Source organism: Schistocerca serialis, chromosome 2, assembly GCF_023864345.2.
Source record: "Schistocerca serialis cubense isolate TAMUIC-IGC-003099 chromosome 2, iqSchSeri2.2, whole genome shotgun sequence".
In the NCBI taxonomy this organism is placed as follows: domain Eukaryota; kingdom Metazoa; phylum Arthropoda; class Insecta; order Orthoptera; family Acrididae; genus Schistocerca; species Schistocerca serialis.
Genome location: NC_064639.1, coordinates 491,925,345 through 491,942,506, shown reverse-complemented (window position 1 = coordinate 491,942,506; position 17,162 = coordinate 491,925,345). Strand labels below are relative to the sequence as shown.

The 17,162-nt window shown below is 44.2% G+C and overlaps 1 protein-coding gene across 1 annotated transcript in view; it reads left to right on the top strand.

The window, feature by feature from the left end:
- Positions 1 to 4,557: 4,557 nt before the first annotated feature.
- Positions 4,558 to 17,162, top strand: part of LOC126456123 (uncharacterized) — a 41,905-nt gene continuing 29,300 nt past the window's right edge. Inside the window, exon 1 of the mRNA XM_050091877.1 lies at positions 4,558 to 5,229. Coding sequence (XP_049947834.1) covers positions 4,558 to 5,229 — 672 coding nt within the window. The remainder of the gene's footprint in view (positions 5,230 to 17,162) is intronic.

Genomic DNA, 17,162 nt, shown 5'->3' with positions numbered 1-17,162 from the left:
GAAACTGACAGTTAATAAGAGTATATGGTTCAGCACGACTGACACTTGACTTGGAATAGGTAATTTTTCGTACCAGATGTTGGTCAGTGATCGAAACCGGTAGCAATATAATGAATTGTTGTATTGCAGCCAACAGTTACGAACTTCTTGAAACCTTTATATATCCTCACTCAACTTGAAAACGTACATCGCTTCCGGTTATTAGGACGATCGCATACATAAAGAAAGGAATCGTTATGTGTTAGCGTGACACAGGTATCCAACACATCTAGAGTAGACGTAATGTGGGTACGACCTTAACTGACCAAAGATACTAGCAAAATTACCGTAGTCTACGCTTGTTTACGATAGCCTACGGTAATCTATGGTAGTTTTACAACTGTGTAATACGTACTTCAACCTTTTGCGAAATTTTTATACGTAGCTGTGTTTCATGATCGGAGTTAACACACTTGCCCTGACAAAGTGGCCGCTTGTTACAGATCTTTATTGTCCGAATGAAAGCACCACTTCTTATAATCACTTAGAACTGCGTTAGCACGAGAGAGCTTTAAAAGTTTTTGCCTCAGGAATGTATCATTTGAAATAGCTGGGAGAAGCTGCTCCTATTATTTCCTTCCACTTTTGATGAGAAGACGAAAGGAGAAGTAGCGATGAATCTACTGTTATTTGTCTACCACAGACACTTAAGAACAGTTTTAGAACTTACCAAAGAAAAAGTACTGGGACCGTGGGAAGGGTAGTTTTACCCAGCTCTCCAAGTTAGCATATGCAACGCAAGTCTCTCCGCCTCTGCCTCATTGATGAAACTCGCATTCACTTGAGCTTGCTTACTGTACTCTCGCCTTGATATCTCTCTATAGTTTTATGCCCACATGACCGTCTATGACTAAGTTTACGACTCCTTGGTGCCTGTAATTTTGTCCTATGAAGTGATCCCTTGCTTTAGACGAGCAGTGTCGCAAATTTCATTTCTCCGCCGTTCGATTCAGTACCTTGTCATAAATTATTCGATCGACGTATGAAATCTTCAGCATTCCTCAGCAGCGACATGTTTTAAAGGAGGGGTGTTCAACCTGCCGCACAAAGCAAGTATCAATGCCGCCCAAGGCGTGAGCATGTATTACAAGTTCGACAAAAAAATAAAAAAATAAAAATAAAAAAAAATCTCATGGACTTCCGTTTATGTAAAGCTATGATAAATTAAAACATAATCCTAAAGACTGGATGCAATACGCAGCCATACTTTTCGATCTAATGCGTGAATCCGAAAATCTGTTTCCAGATTTTTGAAAAAAATTATCAATTTTTGCATTGATGCGATACCTGTCACAAAAAGTTTAGGTACGTTGCCAGAGAATTTTCATGTAGCATGTTTAGTGGTGCAGTCTAATGTACGACTAAAGGAAAAATTTGATCACGCTTCTTTGTTGGACTTTTACAAGCCATACCGAACCAGGGACAAATACCACATGCTGCACAGTTACGTGTAATATTTTTCATCTTTGTTTGTAACCACATACTTTTGTGAACAGTTATTTTCAAGAGAAAAGCACTCAAAGAGTAAAAGTAGAGCCACAATCTCAAATGAAGACCTTGAGAAAACTCTGAAAACTGAAACCACTTTTATCGAGTCTTATACTGACACGTTAGTATCCCAGACTCGAAGTCAAATGTCACATCAATTCTACACCGTCAAGTCTCCTTAATGTGACCACATGTCAAAAGCATGAACAATCTGCTTTTGAAGTGTGGACCACTGCGAGACGTGCAGGAAGAGAGTTAACGACGCTCTGGAAGATACCGACAGGGATGAGGAGCCATACTGATTCCCGTGCCGTGGTCAGCTGCGCTATATCTCTCGCTTGGGGATCCACAGCGCGAACGGCCCGATCTAGGTTGTCCCACGTGCTGTGGCCTTCTCCACCAGACATCACGGCGCCTAAAGTATCGGCAACCAAACTGACAGCGTGCAGCCGCGGGTTGCCCGCCTCGCAGGCACATCGAAGCACTACACAACCGACAGGCATATTGATGATCGGCCACAACAACAACCGCACCACACCAAAGACACCAGCGGCCACCAGGGGCCACTGCTGGCCACATAAACATAAGGAAGAGGTCGCTGCAGATTCCGGAACTATTTTCACACGTCAAACCACGTGATGGAAAATAGTTCCGAGGTACTCATCTGCCGAAGCACTATAAAGGCCGGCGCTCGGACGCACATCGGCAGTTCATCGACCGCCAGCAGACGTGCATAGCTGCCACCCCGGCAGCCCGGCTTGGATCTTCTCGTTGATCTCAGGATTAGGCTTGTTATATCAGAGAAGTCTCTGGCGGAGACTAGTAGGAAATTATTTAAGTTGTTTTTCATATTATTCTTGTATGTAGTTGTGATTCGAAGACAGATCACTGTTTTGTGTTGGTGTTGTACTTGGAGAATTTGTTTTGGTTAATTTAACAGTCCAATAAATTGTTTTCGGACTTTGATTGTCAGTTTCTTCTGCTTACGCAGACATATCACCACCGATTTTCGATTGGGTTTAAATCGGGCAGTTTGGTGGTCAGGGGAGTACTGTAAAGTCGTCCTGGTGCTCTTCGAAGCACACATTTGCACTGCGAGCTGTGCTGGACGTTGCATTGCCCTGCTGGTCGATGCCATCGTGCTGAGGAAAAGCAGACTGCATGTAGGGGTGCACATGGTCCTCAAGGATAAATGCATACTTACGTTAATCAACTGTGCCGTACAGAATGAGGAGTTCACGCTGCGGATGCAACGAAAGTATTCGCTAGGCCTTAATGTTCCCCCTTTTGGCGATAGATGCAGGGTGTTCGCTTTCAATCATTTCATGCTGATGGTGCCTAAAACGTGATTCGTCTGAAAAGACCAATTTCGCCACTCAGTGGACGTCCAGTTGCATTACTGATGTACAAATTTCAATCTTCGTCGGAGACGAACAGCAGTCAGCATCAGTGCATGGACTAGGTAGCTACTGCCGAGGCCCATACACAGCAACGTCTGCTGAACGGTAATAGACGAGACACTGCTGGTCGGCAGTTGCTCAACAGTTACGTCTATTCGCCCGTACAGATATCCACAACTTTCACTCACCTCTGTCATATAAGGCTCGTAGTGCACCTTAGTGGCCTCGGTGCCGGTTTTCAATAGCGCCATTTTGCCACGTACGGTGTATTGTACTTTAGCGACTGCGGCACACGAACAATTAATAAGGATTGCCGTTTCTGAAATGCTTCCACCCTTGGCCCGAAAGCCAATGACCCAAATCTTCTGGACCTCAGATAAATCGCTCCGACTGCACCGTATACCATGTCGCCCAGATTCGCTTTACATACCCTCCATTGTTAGTGCTCACCCTGCCGTCTGTGAGTGATTATTGCACATTGTCATGGAGCATAGGTGGTGGTCACGTTAGTGTGACCTGACCTTGCATGGTCTCTAGTTACTGATACGTAAAATTACGAATGAAATGTCGTATATAAAATTCCAATTAATTCCATCTTGCCTTTTTAGAATAAAGAATCATAAATTTCTAAATTAGTTAAATGTGGTATATATATAAACGACCTTCTTTTTTCCAAATACATTATAGGCGGCCCAAAAGTACTCGTCGTCTTCCAGTGTCGCCCAGGTAGGCTAAAAGGTAGGAGACATCTGCGTCAGAGGCTTTGGTTCGCTCCTCGTTTGAAATATGTCGTCCACGATTCACTTTTCTACAAGGCTGCACTACAAACAAATATCGCCAGATAAACCTTCCTAACACTTGCTTTTATACTTTAATTTTGAAAATTTCTGTTTTCCAGCAACTTATTTTCTGCAATTACCAGTATGCACATTACATCCTCTCCACTAGGACACAGTACAATTAGCACACTGGAGTCGCATTCGGGAGTACGACGGTTCAATCCTGCTACCGGCCATCATCATTTAGGTTTTCCGTGATTTCCCTAAATCGCTTCAGGCAAATGCCGGGATGGTTCCTTTGAAAGGGCATGGCCGACTTCATTCCCCATCCTTCCGTAATCCGATGAGACCGATGACCTCGCAGTTTGGTCTCCTCCCCCCCAAATCAACCAACCAACCAGCAGAGTACAAAGCGAACCAGTAATATTTTTATTTCTTCTGTGATTGTGGCTTTATTTTTGCGAAGAGGAGCCTTGTAGTAGATAGCTGTTTAGAAGCCAAACTGCCGAAGGTAACCTTTGGTGAGGAAAGGGGAAGGAAGCGACTCCAAAAGATAGTTAAAGGTGCGCGGTTGTAACGACCAAGAACAAGAGTCCTTGTTTAGGACAAATTTTCAAGCGTATCGACATATATATTAACCTGACTTACCAGTAGACAGCTCAAAAGTTTTCATGAATCAACTAAAGTTGCTTCTCTTCTTCTAAATTTCAGGCTATTGAGGCGTCGTCCAATGAGTACCTCCACTGAAGAACAATCGCACCCACAATGGATCAACACCGATTTCTTGCAGGCTGCTCTGAAACAGGAAGAACCTCCGGGAGAAGACATAATAGAATCGATAAGTGTTGAAAATGCGTGCCCAGAAGGTTCCGGCTATATCAGCCGAATCTTCAGAGTGGCTGTCTGCACTGATAGTGAAGTGCTCTGCCGACGAAGGGCTGGTGAAGGCCGAGGCGGACAAGGCAGGGGTGTTCAGGGTGAAGTCCCTGGCACTGGGCAGCGTGATGCCGGAGGTCCACAGGCTCCTGGCAGCTGTCGAAGGGAGCGCTTTCCGCCCCCTGGCTGCGCGCTGCCTCCGCTGCGGCGACCTCCCGGCGGACTTCCTGGTGCTCGAAGACCTGGCCGCCGAGGGTTTTGTGATGGCGGAAGCGGGCCGCCCGCCGGACTGCGAGCACTGCGCAGCCGTGCTGAAGGCCTACGCACGTGTCCACGCCGCTTCGGCGAGGGTCGTCAGAGAATGTCTGAGGGCAGACCCGCTGGCCAGCGTGCGGGATTACATGCTGCTGCTGACGGGGGGCACATTCAGGGCTCTGGCGGACCAACTGAGAGCGTATCCCGAGTACTCCAAGTACGCTGACAGGTACTTACAAATCAGGGAGGATACAGTGGATCGAGTATTGGAGGAGCGGAGCAATAAAGACGTCCACCTGCTGGTAATGCTCCACGGAGACTGCTGGATGAACAATATCATGTTCAAGTACGACGCAGGGGAAGTAGTTGATCTTAGGTTCGTCGACTTTCAGGTAAGCACATGTTATTCTGTCACTGATAGTCGTAAGGAGGAAAAACTCGACTGCAGTGATACTTTGTATTCATATTACGAGCCGGTCGATGTGGCCGAGTGGTTCAAGGCGCTTCAGTCTGGAACCGCGAGACCGCTATGGTCGCAGGTTCGAATGCTTCCTCGGGCATGGATGTGTGTGATGCCCTTAGATTAGTTAGATTTAAGTAGTCCTAAGTTCTAGGGGACTGATGACCTCAGATGTTCCCATAGTGCTCAGAGCCATTTGAACCATCCTACGATTTTTAACTCTAAATGAAATTTTAGAGTACCTTAATCGACATCCAAGAACAAAATCTTCTCGGTTTACAAGCTACACCAATAAAATTCTCGAGCTTTCGACACCTGCCCCCGCCGTCGCCATCACGGGTCACTGACCGCTGGGTCTAAGCCTATTGGTCACATGGAACTAAAGGAAAATCCACGGAGCATTATTCCCGTTTCACTGTTATGGATGAGTACAAAATGAGGGAGTATGAGTGAATAGACCGCTACTGTTTACAGTCAGTAAAGAAGTGTAAGCCATAAAGTCTCTTCTGGTGGTCATCTTTGGAAGTCCATGAAGAGAGAATTCGGGGGTTCTTGGATTAGTGAATTGCTAACGACGTGGAGCATAGTAGTAGTTTTCGTATGGTGTCTGATACATTTTCACTGCATGACTTGATAGACGTGTTGCCTAAAGTGTGTGCTGAGAGATCGAGCAGTGTCCGTTGTAACTCTGAAAATTTTGTTCCGGTAAGTCTGCAGTCTTTTTCAAATGTGTATCGACGGCGGCCAATGATATTTCTAAAACAGGCAAGATTGGCGGAAGTACGGAGGTAACTTAAGTTCTTCATGCCCTGATAGTCGACTGCTGCAGCTGAAAGCGTATTCGACTCGCAAATCTTGGCGGCATGATGAAACATTGCTTTCAGCCGATATCCCTGCAGCTTACTTCCTATTTTACCAGTAGTCATCCTAAAGTACGGTGCCAAAGATGCCGAGTCAGTTTCCTCCGCCGAGTCACAAGCCGTGTTTCGCCGGTATCAGCTAAAAGCGTTCGTTATTCCTCGCTTACAATAACATTTTACTCTCTACACCAGTTTCAGACGCCGCAGTTCAGGCTGTAGATCACCATAATCGGAAATAGTTTGTGCTCCGTGTCCAACTGTTTAGGGCTGCTTTCTTGTGCGCAGGGTAATGAAAAGTGCACCAACGGAAAAAAATTCCAGCACCGAGAAGGAGTTGATAGGCATGTTTCTACACCTGAAAGATAATGCGTATTCAGATTTCGCACCAGTCGCATAAGATTGGATGCTAGTAGCACCACTGTGACGATTCAAATAAGGTTTGCCTTAAATGCTCTCTTGGTCGTGAGCATTAGTTATCTTTGAGACTGGACATGACTGTTAGTCAAGAATGCCTTTAAGGTGACAAAGAGGCCAATATCAATATCTCACTGAAAGTTAACGAGGTCATGTAACAGGGCTATGAGGAACTGGATATTCCCTCTACGATGTTGCGGGAAGACTTGGCAAGAATGTTGCCGCTGTACGTTAATGCTGGCAGCGGTGATCACGGGAATGTACGGTCGCAAGAACAGCGGGCTTCGCACAACGTGAGACTAACGAGAGAGAAGACCACCGTGTTCGGCGTATGCCTCTGGTGCATCGTGCGAGCTGACATCCCGAAACTGTTGGGGCTCACATGCAGTTCCTCTTCGGCGAAATGTCTTGGCTCAAACTCGTCTAGGAGTTGAACCACACGTGTCCCATTACACGCCCTAAATAAGGCACTTGTGAGCCTTCGGTTAAATTGTCTGGCTGATGTCAATTTTGCGAAATACAAAGTTAATACAATATACAGTAGCAGTGATAATAATATCGGGAACTAAATTAACGACCCATAAATGATGTAGGCCGCACAGTTGCGAGTGGTTAGAATAATGTTTATTTAGAAAGCAAACCAAAAGTCCCGCGGTACCACACAACGCGAAATTTTCTAAGTCGTTTCACTTCCTAACTGCCTGAAGACCGACTGTCCACTTTCACGTCTGCATCCGAACCGTACCCTTGGTGTCTCCAGCCGAACTGTCCGCTTTCGCGTCTGCACCCGCGCGCCGAATATCCTCGTTCAACTGACTAGAGCAGTTCCCTTTCCTGAACCCGTCCATCTGATTCGCTACAGCTTATTCTACATTATTTTACATTTTAACATATTTAACTAATCAAAGCTTGACCACTTTCACGTTCTAAATAAAGTAACAATAATATACATTACATAATAAACGTTAAATTCTTTTACATAAAACCAACAATTTCCTTTTTAGCTTTCAATTCCACGACCAGTACCTTGCACCAGTGTGCTTCTGATAAATAAATAAAGAACAAACGTAACTATTATGCACTATACTTTACAACAAATATTCTATTACCTAATTATTCAATAAGCTGTCATGATGTCATCGTTCGGTGTTTTGTGTGAAGGAATTGATGACCTGATGCTTCACTGAAAATACTGATAGTTTAAATTTAATATATCTTTTAAAGAAATAGAGTTGATATTCACAAAATCTGTCATATTAATGATCTCTTTTATATGAAATGTCGATCGTTAAGATCGACCAAAGCGTTCAGATTTTAGCGTTCAGGTCTTTGTTACAAAACTTGTTAATTTCACTTTAACAGTAAATACTAGCGTATTATAGATACGACCAATATTCAAGTTTTATTGGGCTCACCATGAGGATGTCGGATTAAAATTACAGAGGCTTCATTCCCTGCATTTCTATAGAATTAAATAATTTTCATAAGTGTTTCCCTTTATGGCCGATCTTAGGTCCGCCATATTTAACAGTGCTACGTCTTCTTGGCCACAAAAACCTTCTAATGGGTTTTCCTATGACGCAGGTTCTCTTCTGTCTCACTCGCACACTACAGTGCTTAGGCCTCAATAGACAATAGACGCCTATGAGTTTCCCCATCTTGTGGTGAATCTGTGTCATCTGGTCCTGGACGACGGGGTTCGTTTCACGATTTCTGAAGGCTGACTCTTTCGACCATATAAATTAGAGCGAAATGCTCATTAACTCACAGTCGTACTGCATGTGCAGCAGCAATCTGAGCAGCAGTTGTCAACACAGTGACACAATGAACTGTTAAAAATTGGTTATTTCAAGGACACTTCAGGACACGCCCTGTAGCGTGCATTCCACTGACCCCAAACCACTACCACTACCACTACCACTTGCAACTTCAATGGTGTCAAGCGAGAGTTCATTGGAGGATAGTGTGGAAATCTGTTGGGATTCCTGATGAAAGCTGGTTCTGTCTCGGTGTCAGCGATGGCCGTGTCTGGGTTAGGAGACCAGTTGATAGCCTGCCACCAGCCTTCTGTGTGCTAGACACACTTGGTCAACATCTGGAGTTATGCGCTGGAGTGAAATTTTGTATGATGGCAGGAGCATTCACGTGGTTATCCCCCACACCCTGACAGCAAATTTATTCGTAAGTCTGGAGATTCGATCTGTATCTGTTTTGGTGCCTTTCATGTACAGTATTCCCACGGATTTTTCCAACAGGATAACGCTCGCCCACATACTGCTGGTGCAACATAACATGCTCTGCAGAGTATCGACATGTCACCTTTGCGTGGTCGATCACCAGATCTATCACATATAGGACATCATCGGGAGGTAACTCCAGAATCATCCACAACCAGCATTAACTGTCCCCGTATTGCCCGACAAGTGTCAACAGCCATGATGCACGATCTGACATGGTCATTTTGCGAGCTGCATGTCGCAGGAATTAATACGTAGGTTGGAACTTAAATAGTGACAACACTGCTGTGGAGACACTATACAATGGGATCTACTATTCTCGCCGATAGCACACGTTGTTGACATACCTACCTTACCTCCGAGCAAATAGTCTCGCCCGTCCCACGTCATCGGCGTGCGCTGAATCGAGGGAAACTCTGTCACTTGTGAGCGAGCGGTCTAACGTAACGGTGTCACTATGTTTTCGAAACAGGAACAACGGACTTGGATCAAGATTGAATGCGCTAGAGGTCCTACAGCACGCCAGTGTCATCAAGGTCTTCAGGAGGAGTGCGGGGAATCGGCATTGCCCTACAGAACAGTGGCACGTTGGGTAAAAGCCTTCAACGGAGGTCTGCAAACTGTGCAGACATGCATCGGGCAGGTCGTCCTAACGTCTCTGAAGTGTATGTTGTAGCTGCGTTAATGGACAGTGATCGACGCCATATGATTCGTGAGCTCGCCCACGAAACCGGATTAGCGATTACGACGGTGCTTCGCATTCTGAAGCAACGCCTCGGCATGCAAAAAATTGTATCACGATGGGTTCCGCATAACTTGACGGAAATGCAGAAATGGGGGCGTTACGGCACTGCTCATTCTGCGCAACCCATCCACCATTTTGCACGACAATGCGCGGGCGTATAAAGCGCAAGTTGTGGCTGCTCTGTTCGGTCGATAGGACTGGGAAGTACTGTACCATCCACCATACTCCCAGGACTTAAGTCCTTGTGACTTTAATTTGATTCAGAAGATGAAGGAACCACTTCGTGGCATTCGCTTCAGAACTGTTCCAAAGATTCGACAGGCAGTAGACCACTCCATTCGCACCATTTACAGAACAGGCTCTGCTAACGGTATACTACGCCTTGCACATCGCTGGCAATGGGATCTACACTATTTTGAAGGACAGTAACATGTGTAAACATGTAACTCTTTCGTGTTGGTTGTGAATAAATAGCTGCCACTATTTAAGTTCCAACCCTCGTATGTTGCCAGAATCATCTCGGAACATAATCTCTGAATTTCAGTTGCCATCTTCTAGGTGGTGCAAAAAGCCTCTCTTGTAGCGTATGCCACAGCAATTTGTTGAACATGTTTGTAACGCTCTCGCACTTACTCAATGAACGAGTGACTAGACACGCCGCTCTTTGTTGATCTTCTGTAAATTGTAGCTCGTAAATATAGCTCGTAAATATAGCTCGTAAATATAGCTCGTAAATACCCCTGACTGACCAGCAATACTCAAGCGTCGGTCGAAGGAGTGTTTTGTAAGCCACTTCTTCCTTGAATGAATTACGTTTCCGTAAGATTCATCAATTGACTGTCAGTTTGGCATCAGCTTCTCCCAAAACTAGTTCTATGTGTTTATATCGCTTTAAGTCGCCGTGAACGTCTTTTGCTGTGTAATTTACTGTCGTTACTGTTTCCAATGAACCATCGCGAATGGAGTAATCGAATGGCAATGTGTTTACGAACCGTACCTTATAGTTATTTACCTTCAAGATCAACTGAGAGTCCATGCACAAGTCGTTATTCTGCTGCAGGTATACTAAATATCGCTACAGTCTTCTGATGTTACGATAACGGCATCGACCACCTCACGGACCTTTCTACATTATCTACAAGAGCAATTATGCCTACATTATCGTTTATAAACAGCAGAATATCATAAGGTACATTCTGAAAAACGCCAAATACTAGTTACGTTTTCACTTAAAACTTATGGGCTAATATGCCGTGGTCGATGTATATAACTCTCTCCTGACGTTTCGTCTCCGACTGCGGGAGACATCCTCCGAGGTAATGCCCCGCTTTATCTCGGAGGACGTCTCCCGCAGTCGGAGACGAAACGTCAGTGGAGAGTTTTATACATCGACCACGGCCTATCAGCCCTGAAGTTTTAAGTGAAAAGAATACCGGCCGTGAAAACCTACACTGTATCATCACTAGTTACGTTACACTCATTCTCCTTCGCTCATCCGCTGTGCATTTCAAAATGATTGCCCGTATATTTCTGCATGCGCATTAAGTCTTTTAACGGGTAACGCGAGGGACGTTCAGTAACTAATGCGACACTTTTTCTCTGAAAACAGGTTGGTTTTATTCCGGATTCCAATATAGAACATGTTTCCCACTCCTTTGGCTACAAAACCGTGTTTTTCAACAGTCTCCTTTCAACACGACGCCCTTACGGCACCTTACTGGGAGCGCCTGTATCCCTGCGTATTACCATTCTACTGGTCCACGTCGCAACCAACGTATTGCTGTCTCAATAACCTTCTCATCATCCACCTACTGCTGACCGTGGAGTGCATCCTTCGTTGGGCCAAACAGACGTAGATCGAAAGGTGCGAAAACCGGGGTGTGTGGTGGATGAGGAAGAACAGGCCAATGAAGTTTTGTGAGCTCCTCCTGGGTTTGCAGACTGCTGTGAAGCCTTTCGTTTTCGTGGAGAAGGAGAAGTTCGTTTTCTCTTTTGTGGCGACAAACACACTGAAGTCGTTTGTTCAGTTTCCTGGGGATAACACGGGACACTTCAGAGTTAATCGTTGCTCCACGAAGGAGGACATCAAACAGAAGAACCCCTTCAGAGCCTCAGCAGACCGGCGCCATGGCCTTACCTGCTGTGATGTGGCTTTGAACTTTTTCTTTGGAGGAGGGGTAGTGCGGGCGCTACTACATTGATCGCCATTTGTTTCCGGTTCGAAATGGTGAACTCATGTCTCCTCGCCTGTGACGACGATTGACAAAAACTTGTCACGATCAGCTATGTAACGCGCAAACAAATCCGCACAGCTGGTATTTTGTTGCTCTTTATGATCTTCTGTTATACGGCGAGGAACGCAGTGGACGTCCACCTATAAGTACCTCAACTAGTGGATGAGTGTGTCAGCACTGCTAACAGGAAGGTCCGTTTGTGCTGCGAGGCGTTTGATTGTGATCCGTCAAGCACCTCGAATAAGAGTCTGCGCACGTTCGAATATTGAAGAAGTCACAGCTGTGTGCGACCGGCAGCCATGCGGGACAACTGACAGGTCTGCGCAAACTTGTTGCGATGATGACAGACGCCATACATAACGACTCACCATGCTTTTGTTCATTGCCAGCTCTCCGTAGATATTCTGCAAGCACCTGCAGATGTGCGATGCTCTGGTTTTACGCCAAAAGAAACTCAATAACAGATCTCTGCTTGGAACGCACCTCCATCACTGACGCCACTTCCAAGGCTACGTATAGTGCCACCACATGTTGTCAGAACCTCATGAAACTGTAATGACTGAAGCGGCAATATTCGACGAAGTCCCACTACAAATTCCGCGTTTTTCAATCGAAACTGGCCGAGAAAAATGTACATCATTACTTACTGAACGCCCCTCGTATCATCGTTTTTTACAAGATGTTCGACGATGGCAGAAAATTACTTCCTTCGTCGCATGATTTTCATTGCTCAGACCAAACGACGTTCGAAAATTTAGTAAGTAATATTTCCCTGCAGAAGATTTTCTGGGAATCAGACCGATGAACAAGAGTTCGATATTAGATAATCACAATTATGTAACTCTTTGAGGTAGCGAGATATGATAAAATTTGTAGTATGTCCAATCGGGTCCGGACAAGATATCATCACGGACCAGAGACTATAGACGAACTGATAATGTAAAGGAAAATGAAGTTGTGCACTTGCTGGGATGTTGGGGCATCCCCGGCTATCAATGCGCTCCGGTCCAACAGACATCAGTTAGGACAAGTTTGGATGCGTAGGAACTCTCTCTTATGTGTGGCTCACCGACTTGGTATAAACCTCTATAACTCGTGCCTCATTCGTTACTTACGTGTTACACTTCGCAACACTCCGGCGTAGGTGGGTGAAAGTGACTTAATTTATATTCTTGTTGATAATGACGAGGAAACGGGGTGAGGGAAACACATTTTCTAAACTGAAAGTACCAAGAAGACCATTAGATTAACATCACACTCCCAAATTCTGAATCACCAACAGCAGTCTAACATACCAAACATTGCCAAAAAGCTTGTTAATCAGAAATTTCATGTGACGACACGTCTTGCTCTTCTCCGCCAGATACAGTTTTAGAACTGATCGGTTGTAGAAAAACTGAACAAGGGCTTAGAGTATGAGAATTACATATGTTATGAAGTCCCTTCCTCCCCCCCCCCCCTCCTTCCCCTCTCCGCCGCCCCTCCACAATATGATGTAGCTGTAGCCACAGCGTGTAAATGTCATGATGTGGAATGAATGGGTCCTGGGGCGTACAAGGATAGTATGTTATCCCTCAAGTATTAAAAATGTCTGCTAAAGGATCATATCGAATAAATTGTCGATGAACCTTTTCCCACAGGGGTGGTACTGTGATTCTTCAAAGTCGCATTTCTCGCCCCCCCCCCCTCGTCATGTGCTGTTGAAATTTTGCGGGTGGACCTAACTGAACAAATGCCAATAACTCGGGCTCAAATACTTCTCTAATATAACGACCGGTACTTTGATTGCCCTCAGTAGGTACATATCGTCATCCAGTGGCATCCTAAATCATCACCACCATTGACAGTTCTCCCCTACACCGCACAACAATGCAACCTTACTTGGTTGTGGTTACGTGGTAGTATTTACCAATGACACGCCTAAATTTTACTATCGGTGTTTAAAACAACTTCTACACCGTATTGGGAGGCAGGACTCTCATTATTGCGAGCTATGAAGAACAAGATCGCATTAACTATATTGTGCTCGCCTGCCAGTGACCACACGGGCAACGAAAACCATACTTTGTCGGTTGATGAACTTGAGATACAATGGACGTCGCTGCACAACATCGCAGCACAACACCTCAGTCTACAATCGATTTCAGGGTGTTGAAACTACTGTAGAACTTCTTTGTTGATGAAGGTCCGAAAAATTACAATATCTGGCTCATTGAAGACACACAAGCATAATCTCTGTAATGTTCGCAGATAAGAAACAACATTCGGACTTGTGAGAGTCTGTACGTGGCATATTGGCGGTTGTAAGCACAGGGAATAGAATGTGGTCGCGTTGCGGCGGAGCGGGATCGGTCGTCTGCATTCTCTCTCTCTCTATCAAAAGTCCACCTACCTCGATATGCTTCTTTCCGACGTCTCTTCACTCTATAGTAGCAGATACGTGCTAGGCTGTGTAAAGCAGCGTTGATGAAACCACTACGTAATACCTACCGCACAAAGGCCTCGTAACTCGAGTTGAAAGTCAGTTTCTAAAAGTTCATTTTTAAAAAATCGGGCTTCGGAGGATGCAGTTTACTTGCAGAAGAAATTTAAAATTAGACTGAATCTGATTTTTATTCATATTGAAACACATGAAATGACTATCAAGTCCGTATTTAATATGGTAATGCTACATCATTCATAGTTCACTGTCTGTTCGACATAGTTTCACTCGAAAAGCAGCTAGAATTTTTGCAAGTCCGACCCGACTAATTTTCATGTTCTACCAGGTACCGACCCACAACTACTCGCGAGTTAAACATTCGGTCGTTTCAGTGGTCTTCTTTGAAAGAAGTGCTCACCAAAGTATTCCGTACAGAGCACGAAACATGCCACGCGGGATTGTTACTACCACCAGAAAGTTCACATGTTCATAACTCTCAAACTATTTAATATAGAAACACCAAACTTTCATTAAAATGTTCGTAACTCCAGTCGCTTCATTCACAAGGTATTCTAACAGCAATTAACTCACCATTTCTTCATTTTTCAGAGTACTTTTACAGAGCTATCTGACATGATATTATCCGTAGGCCAGTTAGCAAGCAACAATCTCGAATTATTCTACTCACTGCCCACACCACTAGATTCGCACGGGAACAGCTTAATGCTGAATGGCTGTTGAGCTAAACGACCAATCAGAATGTTCCTTGCAGATCATTCTCGCTGCAAAAATTGCTTATCCAATCAATAATCTGATAGTAATTAACGCCATTAAAACTTCAATTTCTAGTATATTGTTTAATCAAAATAAGCGAAGTACGAATTATTCTCCAAATTGCCAAATAAACTTATTCCGTCTCTAACTTTCATTCTGGTTGCTTTTATACAAAAGCAAGCTCACACCGTCATACATCATCTGAATCATGGTTGCGTCGTAACTTTTCCACGGTCTATTTGTACAAGATTTTATGAAAAATGACGTATTAACTTTTAATGTATGTCCCACATGCACTCTCTGAATCATTCTCACACTCTCACATCACAAAACACAATCAAATAATAATATATTTGACCGATTTTTTATTACGTAATGCACAGTGACTAAAGTGTTAAAAAAGAAAATCCTAAGTAATTGATTTTTATGCACTGGTAACTTTGTAATGGCTTCAAACGATAATGCAAGTCAATCTGTATTTGTTCCTATCAAGGTCTTAAAAAAACAAGCATTGGTTTTAGGACTTTTAGGTAACTTTCATTATCTCCGGCACTATAATATATAAACATCTGAAATTTTGAGATCATCATTCCATTAATAACAAAAGGCTGTGTACCAAATTTGAAAAAGTTGGATAATAACCAATGTGGATTATTTAGATTCGTAGAGGGGTATGAATCTTCGTATTGACTGACTGTTACGCTATGCAGTTCTCTCGGCAGGCAGAGTCAGCTACCCTGTGAGTAAAGCGCCACAATACCAAACGGCTACGTGCCTTGCTGCAACTAATGTCATCTCGTAGTAACTTGCTACGTTACAGCGTGTTTACAAATTTGTGTTATACATGAGATTGTTCTATAATTTTTAGGTCAATGACAAATAACAAGTCATCTCTAAAGGAAAGATTAAAATGAAATTATTCCGAATACATTCAGCATGCTAACCTTGCGGTACTGTGCCTATTGCAGTACGAGGTATCTATGATTTATGGGCAGTGGACACGGTAGTGTGGGTGGGACCCATCGCTACAGCTCATAATGGATGTCATCGAATCTATCAGGACTGATTAACAAAGATTGAGACTGATCTTTTTCACAGTTTTTGCTACTCCATTTCAATGTTTACATTTATTTTCAAAGTACGCACCTCCTACTTGAATGCGCTTTTTATAGCGTCGCTGCCAGTCCTCGAACACATGGTGCAAGCCGTTCCTGGTCAGGTCCTTGAAAAATCACATTTCTCTTGAGCACTGCTTCAGATTTCTCAAATGGAATGCCCCGATGTTTTGCCTTTAGTGTTGAGGAAAAAAAAGTTATAGGGTGCAAGACCGGGGCTAAAAGGCTGATGCGTTACATAGGTAATGTTGAATTGAACCACAAACTTCATGATTTGCTATGAGACGTGAGGTTGTTCATCGTCATGATGAAGTAGCCACCCAGTCCGAGAAAGTTCTGGTCGTTTCCGTGTAATTTGCTTCCTCAGTTTAGCCAATACTACTGAGTAGTATGCAGCTGTAACATTAGTGTGTGATGGGAACTGCATTTCATGGCACTCAAACAATGTGATTACCATCACTTTACTGCAGATGGAACAAATTTCACCATTTTTAGTGTTGGAGAATCTGGCGATTTCCATGATCATAATGATGGAGCCTTGATCTATCACTGATGACAATCCGTTTCAGAAACTCATCCCGTCCATCAGCAATGAGTCGCTGCACCTCACGGCTTTGCACCATTCGCACAGCCCCTTGTTCTGAAGTCAACAGAAGGGGCACCCAAGGGCCACAAACAGGGTCATATGGAAATGATCATGGACAGTCATAAAGACACTGCCATACGAAAGTCTTTGCACTTCATTGAGGTTACGAAATGTTATACCCTGAACCTCAAGGACAATCATAGCAGCTACGTTGATGTTTACTTCAGTCACAGTAGCAGCGAAAACACCAGACCCACCTTGCTTAACACAAACAAATCGGCCTTTGAAGACCCACCTAAACAGTGTTGCGCGAGGTAGCGTGTCTTCACTGTACGCGTGCTACAGCTTTTCATAAGTTTAAGTGGCTGTATGGTTTAAACCAACAAAAAATTTTATTGCGCCGTACTGCTCGTACTGCATCACCTCTATTGCTTGGTATGCGAAATGGAAAAAGCGACTACAAAACAGAGCGCTATCA